Here is a 17,169-nt window from a genome sequence, read left to right as displayed (position 1 = left end):
TGTCGGTTGGTGAATTACAGAGAAAAGGATTTTACAAAATCTTATTTTTTTCTTGCATGCGTGGGAGTGACATCATCACAGCGTAGCCAATCAGACGACCAGAGGACGCAAACCCGGAAGGAATACCAGTTGAAGATGGAAGCATCTGTGAGAGCTCACAGCATGGTGGTGCAGGGCTTCGTTCTAAGGTAAGTATTTCATAATGTGCTAGTATGCGATACTTTTATAGATACGCCTTTATTCTGTTTTTGTAATAGGGGGATTACATTCACTAAACTCGTGCCCTTTGTACGCAGTTGCTCCAATTGGTGGGGCCTGCCTGTTAGGCTTTTTCATTGGGTTTTACCTATAATACTCAGATACTTGGAGGGTGCATCCATCTATGGACATTCGTTCAATAATGATTGTATTTCTGTACATTGTTAAACTTTTAAATTAAAGCCTATTGGAAATAAATTACATGAACTTGTTCAATAGCCTAAACAAAAGCATGTTAGAATCACCCTAGCAATATGTAAAAAAAAGTGCTGCAACTGATCTTATCAATAAATTTAACAAATAAATGAAATACAGAAAACCCAAACAGAATGTACTAGAAAGTAAAAAAAAAAAAAAAAAAAAAAAAAAAAAGATTTAATAAATTCAAGTATTTGCAAAAGCTTGATTGGGAGCTGCACACACATGTGTTGAGATCACCCTTATAATACGTGTATAGAGGTGCTACTAATAAATTCATCAAACAAATAAAATGAGATGAGCTACAAACAGTGCATATTTAAAAAATTTTTTATGAAACTCAAAAACCCTGTGCAAAGTCTGGGATAAGTCCAAAATGTCCAAATATTTATGGTAATATACGCTCCAGGTGAACTCCTCCACCATCCCCTTAAGGGCAAATTTTGTTTCAACCCTCACTACAAAGGTGATGTGTATATGTTTATTTCCACCAGAAGGTACTTGGTGATGGAATCATTAATGGTAAGCCTTCAGTATAATTCAGCCCACATAAATCACCAGCACAAATCCATAGAAGCACAGGGCTCAGCTCCACAAGTTAATCAGCAGACCTAGGCATTCAGGAAATGCACCCAGCAATCAGGCTCAAACAAGAAAAAAAGTATACAGAACATAATGCTTACAGCAACAAAAACATTTTATTAATATATATAACTAATAACTATTGCACTCACATGTATAAAAAGAAGAACCCTTAACATAATAAAAGGCATGCAACAAAAACAGCTCTGTCTGGGAGAAGTACACTGTAAACCACAAAGTAGTATTATGATCCCTTCAGCCCACACACAGCCTGTTCATTCCAGGATTGCTAAGCTCTGCACAACGCATTTAGATGTGTCTGACATCATCATAGGCATGGACTGTGTGTACCAGTTGGCTGTGATAATGGGGCATAGCATAGGTGCAAAATACTGGCACTATGGACATGACTCACAACATTCCTTTACATCTGCATGTAATCCAGGACAAAATAATCCGTAGGTTATGTTCCCTTTATATTTACCTCGACTACTGCCACCCCCTCCCCATTGGCTTACCCTCACGTAGACTATCCTCCCTTCAGTCCATTGTGAATGATGTTGCCAGACTCATCCACCTTACCAACTGCTCTGTGTCTGCTACTCCTCTCTGCCAATCCCTCCACTGGCTCCCGCTCACCTAAGAAATTAAATTCAAAATACTAACAATAACTTACAAAGCCCTCTACAACTCTGTCGCCAGCTTCATCACTAACCTAGTCTCCAAATACAAACCAAATCATTCCCTTCATTCCTCCCAAGACCTCCTACTCTCTACCTTCCTTGTCACCTCATCCCATGCTCGCCTCCAGCACTTTTCAAGAGCCTCTCCCATCCTCTAGAACTCTCTACCCCAATCTGTCCAACTATCTCCTACTCTGTTCCCTTTAGATGAAACCTGAAAACTCGTCTTGTCAGAGAAGCCTATTTGTCCCCACCTAACAACTGTACATTTATTTTCTCAGCCAGTTATTACCTTTTTGTATCTCTTGACACTGCCTGTTAGATTGTAAGCTCTAACAAGCAGGGCTCTCTGATTCCTACTGTATTAAATTGTGTCATAATTGTACTTTTGTACTGTCTGTCTTATGTTGTAAAGTGCTGCGTAAACTGTGGACGCTATATAAATTCTGTATAATAATAGTAATAATCAATAAAAAGTGGTATACCGCGCTAAAATAAATATAGTGTACATAAATGAGGAACTGCAGCGATTAAACAAAATATCATGCTAATCTTAAAGAGATAATTATAAACTCAATCTTAAATGTGATATGACATTCAAACAAAAGAACTCGCTGCTCCAGGTGAGACAGGAAGCCTAATGATATCACAGGTGCCCTCCTTGGCTTGCCTCTGCATACGATCAACACTGAAGAAATGGCTGCACTCCAAGATCCATCAAAATTCTTATTTAATACAGGAACATTCCAAGTGTTACAAACAGTTCAAATGGTAGACGTGTTTCACACACTAACAGGTGCGCTTATTCATTACCAATATGACACACTTGAAAAACATACTAATATTTTGAAGTGCAAAAAAACAAAAAATAAATAATTCAAAGTCTGTGCAAAGAATGAATCCTTATGGTTGATGTATGAAAGTCCAAAAGGTCAATTAAACAGATATTCCACCACCAAAATGTCATGCAGAGCCTTTTGTGGCACCCCACACCCAGTGATCAAGGACTCTTACCAGATGGTGGAGACCACCTATCGCTAGGATGGTCAGACAAACAGGAAGGAGGAATAATGCCCTATCGTTGGTGTCAGTGGGAGGCATAGTGCCCCATCATTGGTGTCAGTGGGAGAAATTATGCTCCTGTTGTTGTTATTGGACCCTATTGTCGGTGTCATTGGCATCATTGGAAGGAACTGTGCTCGATCAATGGTGTCATTGGGAGGAATTGTGTCCCTTCATTGGTTTCATTGGGCCCCATTGTTGGTGACACTGGGAGAAATTGTGACCCATTGTTGGTGTCAATGAAAGGAATAGTGCCCCATCATTGGTGTCAGTGTGGGAAATTGTGCCCCATAGTTAACAACACATTTTTTTTGGAATGAAAAGCCTAATGTCAGGCTTAATGGGTTTTCCATCCCCCACGTTTATGTTTTCTGGCTGTAACCAATTGTTTTCAATTGGTTTGAACTGAAGTTATAACTTTTTGACTCCTAGGTTTGGTACTTAATCCTGTCCAACTTCACCATAAGAGCTAGTCATAACTTCAGGTCCAGACTCTGCCTCCTCCGACCCCCAGCCATTACGTAAAAAAAGGGAAGGGTGCAATGTCTTCACTGGAAACACCAACAGTTTCCCTTTCCTCATTGTTGTCAAAAGTTTCAGACTGGTTTTATCAGGTTTAGCTCTAAAAGGAGCATTATAATCCTATAAGTAAAGAGGGGACTAGGCCCACAATATGTATTGCAGAGTCCCAGCCTAGGGTTATGTGCACTTGTTTTTTTTTTAGTTTGATTGAGAGCTATGTTAGCACCTAAACTGAAGTTTCCTCCCATCTCAAACCAAATTACAGACAGAAAATTAACTTTTTGTTTGCAAAATAAACAGTAACTTTCCACTATACCACTTCACTTTAAATATATTCTGCTCTGACAGTTATTATTCAGTGTACCACACTGCATATTATGTTGACACATTATAATATAAAATTCTAATCTCCTTCAAGCCTATGTCTTTATAAATATATGGATTAAACCTACTTTAAAAAAAACAATTAGGGAACTAATGATTAATCTGACCACATCAAACAACTAAAAACTGATTAATGATTTGCTGCAATGGATCACTGCGTGGTATAGCCACCATGTAGAAGGCAATGCAATAGACTTCTAAATGCTAAGGGTAAAACAGTCACGTATGTTGAATTGTAAACAATGAGCTTACCTGCCTTGCTTGTGTGTTTCTTCTTGTATTTCTCTCCTTTGTCTCTGTGGTCTACTGTAATGAAGGCACAAAGCAAAATTTTATACATTCCAAATATACTGTAGTAAAGTCACATTCATAATGTTTTTTCTCCATCTGTTAGCATAAAAACATTTTTTCTCAAAATAATATCTATTGTGTAAATACAGAAAAACCTTGGATTGCGAGTATAATTTAATCCCGGAAACATGCTTGTAATCCTTGTAATCCAAAGCACACGTATATCAAAGCAAATTTCCCCATATGAAATAATAGAAACTCAAATGATTTGTTCCACAACCATAACCACAAAAAAATAAAATAAAAAATAGGGTACGCATAAGGGAATGCATAAAGCAGAATCCAGCAGAATCCAGCAGGAGCTACAGAGTATAAAAAGAGAAGAGAGGCACCTCTAAGTGTAGCAATATGGTTAAATTTAACGAAGGTACAACATTTAGCAACTCACATGGTTGATGATTAAAACAGGCATATCTAAGTATGCAGGCATCCTGAAGTTAATTAACCCTTTGCTACGTTTATTTATTTCTCATCTGAATGGGCAAATAATTGACATGTATGAGTCTGGAAAGGGTTACAAAGCCATTTCTAAAGCTTTGGGACTCCAGCAATTATTCACAAATAGAGAAAACCTTGAACAGTGGTGAACCTTCCCAGGAGTGGCTGGCCTAACAAAATTACTACAAGAGCACAACAACAACTCATCCAGGAGGTTAAAACAGAACCCAGAACAACATCTAAAGAACTGTGGGCCTCACTTGCCTCGCTTAAGGTCAATGTTCATGATTCAACAATAAGAAAGAGACTGGGCAAAAATGGCATCCATGGGAGATTTCCAAGACGAAAGCCACTGGAGACCAAAAAGAACACAAAGGCTCGCTCACATTTGCCAAAAAACATCTTGATTATCTCCAACACTTTGGGGAAAATATCCTGTGGACTGATGAGACAAAAGTTGAACTTTTCGGAAGGTGTGTGTCCCTTTACATTTGGCTTAAAACAAACACAGCATTTCATAAAAATAACCTTATACCAACAGTCAGACATGTTGGTGGTGGTAGTGTGGTAGTGTAATGGTGTGAGGCTGCTTTGCAGCTTCAGGGCCTGGGTGGCTTGCCATAATTGATCAAACCATGAATTCTGTGCTCTACCAAAAAAATCCTGAAGAAGAATGTCCAGCTATCGGTTTGTGACCTCAAGCTAAAGCGCATTTGTGTTATGCAGCAGGACAATGATCAAAAACACACCAGCAAGTCCACCTCTGAATGGCTAAAAAAAAACGAAATTAAGGTTTTGGAGTGGTGTGTTAGCTCCAGGAGAATCTGAACTTTTCTCCTGATACAGCTATCCTGATACACCTGATTTACTCCTAACCTGCTATGGAGGGATCTCTTCATCACCCCCGATCCAGCGGTATGGTATTATCTGCAACCCGGCGGCAGACATATCATGCAAAGGAGGCAAAGACTCTCTGTCTGCAGCAGAGCATGGCAGGCAAGATGTAGGGTTGCCACATCATCCCTTTATTCCAGGACATATATTAATTACACAGGTTCTGTGGCTGATTAAGGTGGTAATTAAACTCACTTGGTACCTTATCTGCATTAAATCAGCCTCAGAACCTGTGTAATTAATATGTGTCCTGGATTAAAGGGATGATGTGGCAACCCTAGCAAGATGGCGCCCGGTCCCAGCGCTCAGCTAAGGAGGCGACCATGAGGATGTTCGATGGCTCTCTGGGAAAGGGAAATCTGCCCAAAACGCCTTCCCTTCTCCTAGAACTCACTGACCAGAAGCCCCTCCCAGAAGATCCGGAGACTGCATGGCCAGAGGACTCCGAGCCTGCCTCATCATGGGAAGCAGTGAGTACACCAGCCCCAGATCACACTGCCAGGGCTCTGGCAGACCAGGAGCTGCATGCCCCTTAACCGACCCTTAGAGACATTTTTGCAGCAGTTACCTCCTGTAACATGTCTATCACTACCCTGACAACTGAGATAAAAGGGGTGAAATTGGAGCTGAATCTAGTTAGACAGGATATGCAGAAACTGTGTGACCGTACTGCAGCCCTGTGGAGGATGTTGTGCAATTGCAGAGATGCCATATGCAATTGATCATCACAGGCCACACAGTCCGCTTAGAAGACATAGAGAACAGGCAGAGAAGCAATAATGTCCGTGGGGTGTGCATACCGGAGAAGGCAGAGGGGAAAAACCCTGTGGCATGTATAGAAAACTGTCTCCTTAACACATTTGGCAAAGACTCCTTCTCCCCCCGTGTTTGCTGTGGAAAGGGCTCACAGAGTCCCACCCAGGCCGCCTAAACCTGGAGAGCCTCCTAGACCGTTCCTATTTAAATTGCTTAACTTCAAGGACCGGGATGCCATATTTTATCAGGCCAGAACCAGAGGAGCCCCTATGAAAATGGATAACATTCGCATATCATTCTAACCTGATTTTTTGCTGACTTACATCTCCGCAGGGCCAAGTTTACCAAAGTTAAGAAGTGTCTCCGCAAATATGATGTCGCATATGCTATGTTGTACCCTGCCAAGCTCAAAATCACAGCAAACAGCGAAACGCAATTTTTTGATACCCCTGCTAATGCGCCAAATTGGCTGGATGGATCACACCCTTAAAAAGGCACCAGCACCCATGACCTAATTGTGTTTTACCTTGTACTCCCTACTAATGTGGATATCCTAGGAGTAGATTTGAGCATGTTACTCCCTTTTTTTTTCTTACTCCTTCTTTTCATGCGGAGAGGAAGACATACGTTGTTTTCACTACATTTCACCAGTGAGTTGGACTCGTAAGTCTCTTTGAATCAGAGTTGAACTGAGATGTTGGGACCCCCCCCCCCCCCCCTAACATCGTCCTGCGTGGACATGCTATATGTTACCAAGCTCCTTACTTGTTTAAGTGATGCAAAGACCTTTTTTACCTCTTTCTTTTCCTGTTTTGGTTACCTAATGTTTTTCTTTTTTTTTACCACCACTGACCCCTGCTTGTTGCAGGATGAACGTTTTGTTCTTTTTTTGTGTTTGTCCAACTGGGAATACTTTTTTGTGGTAGACACTGCTACCCATTTACCTGGACTTAGTCTGGGGAACCCTTTTGCTTACAGATACTAAGTGGAGATATGGGGAGTCCCCTGACGACTTCCTGCACCTGAAAATGCCCGTACAAATTGGTCACCAGTTTGTTGTTATATGTCTAATGTGTGTACTTTGATTTTGTGGAAACCTGCTGTGGTGTTCTTACAGGAAACACATTTACAAGCTAAATCGATATATCCACACTTTAAAGCTGCAGCTATCCAACCCAGTTCCACTCCACTCACACACTTACTCGAAGGGGTGTCAGCATACTCATTTTGCACGCTGTCTCCTTTCAGTTACTGCACTCCCTGATTGATGATCAGGGATGGCACATTTTTTTACTATGCAAACTGGCAGGGCTGACATGTATTGTTGCAAATATCTACATCCCTCCACCCTTCTCTTTGACACCTGAAATGTCTAGCACAATTTATAGCCTCTTACTCCAACATCCCTATTTGGGTGTTGGGTGATTTTAACAATATTATGGATAGGCAGATGGATGCATTTTCACCCAGAGCGAGTGTTAATTCCCAGCCAGGGGACACCACTCCCTTTGCCTGATTCCTTGCAGAAATAGGCCTACGAGATGTGTGGATGGACCAGAATCCTAATGTGCTCTACTTTTCTTGCTACTCAGCATCCAACAAATGCCTCTCTCGCATAGACCTATGTCTGGTTAACAACTTGGCACATCAGGTGCTCCATGGAACATCTCGGACCACTCTCCCCTATGTGCTTGCGTAGCTGTCTCTCCTAGCCATCAACATAGGGTGTGGAAGGTCAACCCCTTCTGGTTATCAATTTTTCCAGAATCTGATCCCATCCCCAAATCTCTTACGGAGATTTGGGGATGGGATCAGGGTACAACTAAATCTACGGTGATTTGGGAAGGCTCATCTTAGGGATTTAATTATCTCACAGATTACCGCTATTAAAACTAAAACCAAAGAGTGGGAGAACCTCGTAATGAGTGAAGCCGGCAAGGCAGAAGAGTCATATGTAGCTGCCCCCACCTCAGTGTCTGAGTGTAGATGGCAGGAAGTGCGGGACCTGTATCAACAGGTTTTCACTACTGCGGTGGAGAACAAGAGATTCTTCCTGCAGCAAAAATACTTTAATGAGGGGGAAAACACAGGACACATGCTAGCAATGATAGCTAAAGCCCAGCAGGGAACAACCCATGTAGAGGCCATTCACAATGTAGAGGTGGAAACGGTTGCTGACCAGACCCGGATTCCCGAAGTATTTTCACATTTCTTCAGGGATTTGTCTTAAGTCTAAAATCTTAAGTGCATCCCACACAAGAGGAGCTGGGTCATTTTTTAGACCAGTTCTCCCTACCACATATATCGAGACAGGGCCTTGCTGCACTTAATGACCTATTAACACTTGAGGAACCCTCTTTAGCAGTGGCACAGATGGCCAATAATAAATCACCAGGAGCTGACGGCTTGCCCAAGGAAATGTATGGGAAATACGGGGATACTCTTCTGCCCGCCCTGCTAAAAACCTCTATGAATGAGGTAGTAGTTATCCCAAAGACTGGCAAGGATCCACTACAGCCTGACTCTTATAGGCCTATCTCACTGCTCAACACAGACGTCAAATTACTAGCATGAATGTTGGCCACTAGACTGTTGGGGATTGTGACGGACTCTGTCCATCATGACCAGTCTGGCTTCATTTCTACCCGATCTACTGCGCTGAACATCCCCAGATTGTTTCTAAACGCTCCAGTCCCCGCAGATAACCTGGGCAACAAGGCTATATTTTCCCTTGACGCCGCCAATGCTTCTGACAGTGTGGAGTGGAGTTTGTGGGAGGTTCTGAATCGATTTGGTTTAGGTGACAGATTCATTTTTTGGGTGCAACTTATATATATATATGCTGCCCCAAAGGCGAGGATAAGTATTAACAATACCTTGTCAGAGCCTTTTCCTCTGTTTCGTGGGACACAGCAAACTGGTGCCCATTGTCACCCCTGCTATTTTCCCTTGCATTTGAATCCCTGGCAGCTATGGTGGGGGCCTCCCCCAACATCAAGGGTTTCCGTAGGGGACAGAGAGAGGACAAAATCTCCCTGTGGCAGACTACACTCTTCTACACCCAGAAGATTTATCTCACATACAAGTAGTCACTTAATTCAGATACAGTGGTGTGAAAAAGTGTTTGCCCCCTTCCTCATTTCCTGTTCCTTTGCATGTTTGTCACACTTAAGTGTTTTGGAACATCAAACCAATTTAAACAATAGTCAAGGACAACACAAGTAAACACAAAATGCAATTTGTAAATGAAGGTGTTTATTATTAAAGGTGAAAAAAAATCCAAACCATCATGGCCCTGTGTGAAAAGTGATTGCCCCCTAAACCTAATAACTGGTTGGGCCACCCTTAGCAGCAACAACTGCAACCAAGCGTTTGCGATAACGTGCAATGAGGCTTTTACAGCGTCCTGGAGGAATTTTGGCCCACTCATCTTTGCAGAATTGTCCTAATTCAGTTACATTAGAGGGTTTTCGAGCATGAACGGCCTTTTTAAGGTCATACCACAACATCTCAATAGGATTCAGGTCAGGACTTTGGCTAGGCCACTCCAAAGTCTTCATTTTGTTTTTCTTCAGCCATTCGGTGGTGGACTTGCTGGTGTGTTTAGGATCATTGTCCTGCTGCAGAACCCAAGTTCGTTTCAGCTTGAGTACACGAACAGATGGTCGGATATTCTCCTTCAGGATCTCTTGGTAGACAGCAGAATTCATAGTTCCTTTTATCACGGCAAGTCTTCCAGGTCCTGAAGCAGCAGAACAGCCCCAGACCATCACACTACCACCACCATATTTTACTGTTGGTATAATGTTCTTTTTATGAAATGCAGTGTTCCTTCTACGCCAGATATACTTGGACACACACCTTCCAAAGAGTTCCACTTTTGTCTCATTGGTCCACAGAATGTTGTCCCAAAAGTCTTGGGGATCATCAAGATGTGTTGTGGAGAAATTGAGACGAGCTTTGATGTTCTTTTTGCTCAGCAGTGGTTTTCTCCTTGGAACTCTGCCATGCAGGCCATTTTTGCCCAGTCTTTTCCTGATGGTGGAGGCATGAACGCTGACCTTAACTGAGGCAAGTGAGGCCTGCAGTTCCTTGGACGTTGTTGTGCGGTCTTTTGTGACCTCTTGGATGAGTCGTCGCTGCGCTCTTGGGGTAATTTTGGGCGGCCGGCCACTCCTGGGAAGGTTCGCCACTGTTCCATGTCTTCGCCATTTGTGGATAATGGCTCTCACTGGGGTTCGCTGGATTCCCAAAGCTTTGGAAATGGCTTTATAACCCTTTCCAGACTGATAGATCTCAATTACTTTCTTTCTCAATTGTTCCTGAATTTCTTTGGGTCTCGGCATGATGTGTAGCTTTTAAGGATCTTCTGGTGGACCTTACTGTGTCAAGCAGCTCCTATTTAAGTGATGCCTTGATTGTGAGCAGGTGTGGCAATAATCAGGCCTGGGTGTGGCTAGAGAAATTGAACTCAGGTGTGGACAACCACAGTTATAGTATGTTTTAACAAGGGGGGCAATCACTTTTTCACACAGGGCCATGATGGTTTGGATTTTTTTTCACCTTTAACCACTTCAGGACCGCCGTATTGCCATTGTACGTCAGCACAATGGCACAGGCAGGCATAATCACGTACATCTACGTGATTGCCTTCCAGCGGGTGGGGGGTCCGATCGGACCCCCTCCCGCTGGTTACGGCGGTCCGATTCGGTCCAGGAGCGCTCCGTGATGAGGGGATGGCCGTTGGTTTTCGGCCACCCCCTCTGGATCGCTCCTGGCCAATGAGAAGCTTCCTCCCCTGTGTATTGTTTACACAGGAAGGAGGAAGTGATGTCATTCTCCTCGGGGCGGTCTTTTTGACCGGACTACGAGGAGAACAGTAAAAGTAAGTGTGCACCAACACTACACTGACATGTAGGTACACACAGGCACACAAACCCCCCCCCGATCCCCCCCCGATCCCCCCCCGATCGCCCCCCGATCCCCCCCCGCCCCCCCTCCCCCCCCAGTCACAGTGTCACTGATTGCATTGATCATTTCTTTACTGATCAATGCATTCAGTGTCAGTTGTGACAGTAAAAACTGTCAGGACAGTTAGTGTTAGGTCCAGGGTAGCCCCCTATCACCCCCCAATAAAGATTTAACCCCCTGATTGCCCCTAGAGTTAACCCTTTCACCCCCTTTTGCCAGTGTCACTAAGCGATCATTTTTCTGATCGCTGCATGTGTCGCTAGTGTCGCTAGGTAGCTAGTTATTTTTTTAGGTTCACCGCCAGGTTTTTATATCGCTAGGTACCCCGATATACTACCCAATAATGTTTTTAACCCCCTGATTGCCGCTAGTTAACCCTTTCACCCCCTTTTGCCAGTGTCACTAAGCGATCGTTTTTCTGATCGCTGCATTAGTGTCGCTACAGTCGCTAGGTAGCTAGTTATTTTTTTAGGTTCACCGCCAGGTTTTTATAGCGCTAGGTACCCCGATATACTACCCAATAATGTTTTTAACCCCCTGATTGCCGCTAGTTAACCCTTTCACCCCCTTTTGCCAGTGTCACTAAGCGATCATTTTTCTGATCGCTGCATGTGTCGCTAGGTAGCTAGTTATTTTTTTAGGTTCACCGCCAGGTTTTTATATCGCTAGGTACCCCGATATACTACCCAATAATGTTTTTAACCCCCTGATTGCCGCTAGTTAACCCTTTCACCCCCTTTTGCCAGTGTCACTAAGCGATCGTTTTTCTGATCGCTGCATTAGTGTCGCTACAGTCGCTAGGTAGCTAGTTATTTTTTTAGGTTCACCGCCAGGTTTTTATAGCGCTAGGTACCCCGATATACTACCCAATAATGGTTTTAACCCCCTGATTTCCGCTAGTTAACCCTTTCACCCCCTTTTGCCAGTGTCACTAAGCGATCATTTTTCTGAACGCTGCATCAGTGTCGCTAGTGTCGCTAGGTAGCTAGTTATTTTTTTAGGTTCACCGCCAGGTTTTTATAGCGCTAGGTACCCCGATATACTACCCAATAATGGTTTTAACCCCCTGATTGCTGCTAGTTAACCCTTTCACCCCCTTTCACCAGCGATCACAGTATAAGTGTCACTGGTGACGCTGGTTAGCCAGTTAGTTATTTAGGTTCCCCGTCAGGTTTTTATATAGCGCCAGGGACCCCCATATACTACCTAATAAAAATTTGAACCACCTGATTGCCCCTAGTTAACCCTTTCACCACTGATCACTGTATAAGTGTTACGGGTGACTCTGGTTAGTTTGTTTTTTATAGCATTTTATATTCAAATCCGGAAGGCAGTGCTTGGTTTTCGGGGTCCCGTACGTGGCTAGGCTCCCAAAAAGTCCCCCACATGTGGTATCCCCGTACTCGGGAGAAGCAGCAGAATTTATTTTGGGGTGTAATTTGACTTCTGCCCATAGCATGTGTGAGCAATATATCATTTAGTGACAACTTTGTGCAAAAAAAAAAAAGTTTGTAATATTCCCGCAACTTTTGGCAAAATATAAAATATTCCATGGACTCAACATGCCTCTCAGTAAATAGCTTGGGGTGTCTACTTTCCAAAATGGGGTCATTTGGGGGGGTTTTGTGCTATTTTGGCATTTTATGGCATTCGAAACTGTGATAGGTAGTGAGGAGTTAAATCAAAAATTTGCACCCTTAGAAATCCTGAAGGTGGTGATTGGTTTTCGGGGTGCCGTGCGCGACTAGACTCCCAAAAAGTCCCACACATGTGGTATCCCCGTACTCGGGAGAAGCAGCAGAATGTATTTTGGGGTGCAATTCCACATATAACCATGGCATGTGTGAGCAATATATCATTTAGTGACAACTTTTTGTAAAAAAAATTTTTATTTTTTTTTTTTGTCATTATTCAATCCCTTAGGACAAAAAAAATAAATATTCAATGGGCTCAACATACCCATCAGCAATTTCCTTGGGGTGTCTACTTTCCAAAATGGGGTCATTTGGGGGGGATTTGTACTGCCCTGCCATTTTAGCACCTCAAGAAATGAGATCGGCAGTCATAAATTAAAAGCTGTGTAAATTCCAGAAAATGTACTCTAGTTTGTAGACGCTATAACTTTTGCGCAAACCAAAAAATATTCGCTTATTGACATTTTTTTTACTAAAGACATGTGGCTGAATAAATTTTGCCCTCAATGTATGACTAAAATTTAGTTTATTCGATTTTTCTTATAACAAAAAGAAGAAAATATCTTTTTTTTTCAAAATTTTCGCTCTTTTTCCATTTATATCGCAAAAAAAAAAAATCGCAGAGGCAATCAAATACCATCAAAAGAAAGCTCTATTTGTGGGAAGAAAAGGACGCAAATTTCGTTTGGGTGCAATATTGCATGACCGCGCAATTACCAGTTAAAGCAGCGCAGTGCGAAATTGCAAAAAGACCTCTGGTCCTTAAGGTATTTATTGGTCCGAGGCTGAAGTGGTTAATAATAAACACCTTCATTTACAAATTGCATTTTGTGTTTACTTGTGTTGTCCTTGACTATTGTTTAAATTGGTTTGATGTTCTGAAACACTTAAGTGTGACAAACATGCAAAGGAACAGGAAATGAGGAAGGGGGCAAACACTTTTTCACACCACTGTATTTGGGTATAGTGGTAACCGGGGACCCAAGGGACTATATAACCTTTAATCTGAAACCAATACTTCAAAAGTTCCAGCACAAACATGCCAGTTGGTGTAAGTTACCGCTGTCAGTAACTGGACATGTAAATCTCATAAAGATGATTTGGGCCCCATGACTACTGTACATCTTGCACAATGCTCTGATCTGGATACCACAGTATTGGTTCCAGCATATAGACTCACAGTTCAGGGCTTTGATCTGGAGAGTTGGAGTGGCGCACATTAAGCTTGTCATTCTGCAGCTTCCCAAAGATCAGGGTGGAATGGCTGTTCTACACCACAAATGTACTACTTTGCAGCCCAATTACAACACTTCACAGGTTGGGATCTTGGATGGCTACAGACTCTTCTAGGGATCTACTCCTTGGTCTTGATACAGGATACACTGCACTACACTGCCCGGGCGCAGAGGCTGTCACACCTGTTTATATTGCACAGAGTATACGGTACACCTGTACAGCTACATAAACGGGGAAGACGAGAGGCTTGCATATGTCTAAAATGTCAGGCTCATCCGGGTGACCTCATCCACATGCTATGGAGATGACACAAGTTGGTGCGATATTGGAACAGAATTAACAATGTATACCAGGTTCAACTGGTGGTAGACCCGTTGACATGTGTGTTGAGGAGTCTGGAGGAGGAACTGTACCCCCCTCTGGTGTACATTTCCCTCACAAGGCTCTTTTACCTAGCTAGGAAGCTGATTGTCTGACTTTGGCTTTTGGCTCAGGCCCCAAAGGAAGCACAGTGGATCCAAATGGTTAACACCATTCTCATCCTGGAAAAAAAAACTACCATCATAGGAAATCACCTTGAATTCCTCAGAGGTGGCACCCCACAGATGGCTCTAGACAGGTTACTAATGGGAAAGGTGGTTTCCTACACTGACTTCAGGTGACCATATGAGTCTATGGGTGACCTATCAGAAGTGATTTGCCTTTTCTTTACAACACATTGTGATTGCTGAATAAAACCAATATATGGTGCTGCGCTCCAAAACAAATACTTTCATTGTCACAGGTCACGTGACTTCATCAGGGAATGTGACCTGTGACGACACACGTAGAAACGTATGGACAGTGGAAGTGACATTTTTAATCACAAGCTTGCCACTCGTTTGTATTTTGCTTCACCTGCCTTTATATAGGAAAATATATGACAATCTGGAATCAAGAAGTACACACACCCAGAGAGATTGTCTGTAGGATACAACACTTGGATCATCCCTGGCTATTTATTTTATGCTTTTTACCTTACAGCAGTAAGGTAAGGGGCCATCATCACACCCGTAGGTGTAATTGCACTGGAGATTCATCCATCACAGTCACTCTGTCACTTTTTTGCTAGATGCAAAGTCACTTTGTCCCTGCTGCTCGAAGCTATTCCCAGCACTTTAATTCAGCAGCACTTTCTCCTCTGAAGACATTATTCATTTATTTTTGAACTGTTATTGTTTACATTTTTAGATTTTTCGCTGCATTATTGACGTTTGAGTGATTTTTTTCACTTTATTTATGGACATTTTCACGGTTCACATATGCAATTTTTCACAGTGAAATTTCACTTGCAGTCTAATTTTATTGGATTTTATATAAACCGTTCTCGGCAGCTTTCAGCCGTTCTCTGTAACTTTCGGCCGCCTTCGGCCATTGTCGGCAGCTTTCGGCCGACTTCGGCCATTCTCAGCAACTTTTGGCTGTTCTCGGCAGCTTTCGGCCGCCGAGAACGGCCGAGAGCGGCCGAAAGCCGACTGAGAACTGCCGAAAGCTGCCGAGAATGGCCGAAGGCAGCTGAAAGTCGCCAAGAACGGCCGAAGGCGGACGAAAGCTGCAGAGAATGGCCAAAAGTGGCCAAGAGCTACAGACGAGCTGACAATTGGCAGGGGATCTTCGCATGACACGCACCCACGATTTTCCCCTGATTTTAAGGGGAAAAAGGTGCATGTTATATGCCGATAAATACGGTATATATACGGGGTATATATATATATATATATATTTAGTTTGTGTATTTTACTCACTGTTGCAATTTATGATATTTAGTGGTATGTTATATCTATAGCATTTTATTTGACCACGTTAGTATTTGTTTTGGAGCGCAGCACAATATATTGATTTTATTACTTTAATTCTCTTGGGTTGTGTTTGACCCCTGTCAGTGTTTGCTGCTACCAAATACCTTTATTTTACAGTTTTAGAGAGCACGGGAATACCCTTTGTTTTACATGGTAAGGGCTGTATACTACCAGTTGGACTGTCCTTTTTTTTTAATTTTACTTTTCTTCTTTTTTGATTATTGTTTATTATTATTGTTATTGCACGTTTTTAAAATTGTTTATGTGCGCTGCCTTAGACAGCCCATTCAAAATGAATGGGCTGGCACGCACCTCAGTGGCACAGAAGTAGGACTTACATCTTTTTTGACAAACACACTGCAATGCAACACATGTTACTGCATTGCTGTGTCTTGCGCTGCTGTGCAGCACACCCCATAGGGTGATTCTGAATGAATGGCACTGCATAACACTATCGCAACTAGCATGTGGTTTTTTTTTTTTTGTGGTAATGTGCATGGGGACATGTAAGTGTAAACAGTGAGTGTTAAGGAGCAAAAACCTCTCTGTTATTCTTTAGTAAGAAGAAAAACAACTTTGTGTATTGAGTTCCATGCATTTGTAATGCATGAACATGCATGTAAAATGCATTTTTTATACAAATGTATTGACTTGTAAGGCCTGATTTATACCTATGCATTTTAATGCTTTTTGTATTTTGAAGATTTGCACCACAGTCCATTTAACATGGTTTCCTATGGAACACGTTCTGTAGTGCAAATATGCAAATTGCAAAAAGCACTAAAAATGCATTGGTGTGAACCAGGCCTAAGGAAAAAAAAAAGATCTTATCGTGTATGTCAAGCTTAAAGGGGTTAGAAAGTCCCCAGGCTTTTCACCTTAGTGCATTGTATGCATTAAGGTGAAAAACCATTTGTGTTGCAGCTGCCCTCAGAGCCCAGTGACACGGGAACGGGGGGGGGGGGGGGGGGGTCGGGACTGAGTCTTGCTGTCTGTCAATGGACACAGCAACGGGACTCATGAACGCATCCGCACAGGTGCCCCCCAGGGAAAGTGGCTCTCTGTGGGGGCACCTGATGAAGAGGAGGAGCCAGTAGCGCCACCGAAGCACCCCAGAAGAGGAGGCTCGGGGGGGCAGGTAAGTATAGCATGTTTGTTTAAAAAAAAAAAAAAACTTTACAATCACTTTAATTTAAATACGTAGTCAGGGATTACATTCTTTTGTCACCACAGTGCTAGTTAATTAATCCTTTTAAAAAAAACAAAAAAAAAGCCACTAAAATGTATTACAAATTTGATGAG

General features: G+C 42.6%; 1 protein-coding gene across 1 annotated transcript in view; it reads right to left on the bottom strand.

Moving 5' to 3' along the window:
* GABRR1 (gamma-aminobutyric acid type A receptor subunit rho1) overlaps nucleotides 1–17,169 on the bottom strand; it is a 155,750-nt gene that overhangs the window by 98,558 nt on the left and 40,023 nt on the right. The window contains exon 2 of the mRNA XM_077487263.1: nucleotides 3,942–3,995. Coding sequence (XP_077343389.1) covers nucleotides 3,942–3,995 — 54 coding nt within the window. The remainder of the gene's footprint in view (nucleotides 1–3,941; nucleotides 3,996–17,169) is intronic.

The sequence above is a fragment of the Lithobates pipiens genome, unplaced genomic scaffold (assembly GCF_037356315.1).
Source record: "Lithobates pipiens isolate NorthernLeopardFrog02 unplaced genomic scaffold, aLitPip1_a1.2 Scaffold_18, whole genome shotgun sequence".
Classification (NCBI taxonomy): Eukaryota; Metazoa; Chordata; class Amphibia; order Anura; family Ranidae; genus Lithobates; species Lithobates pipiens.
This window is presented reverse-complemented; position numbering and strand designations above follow the sequence as displayed.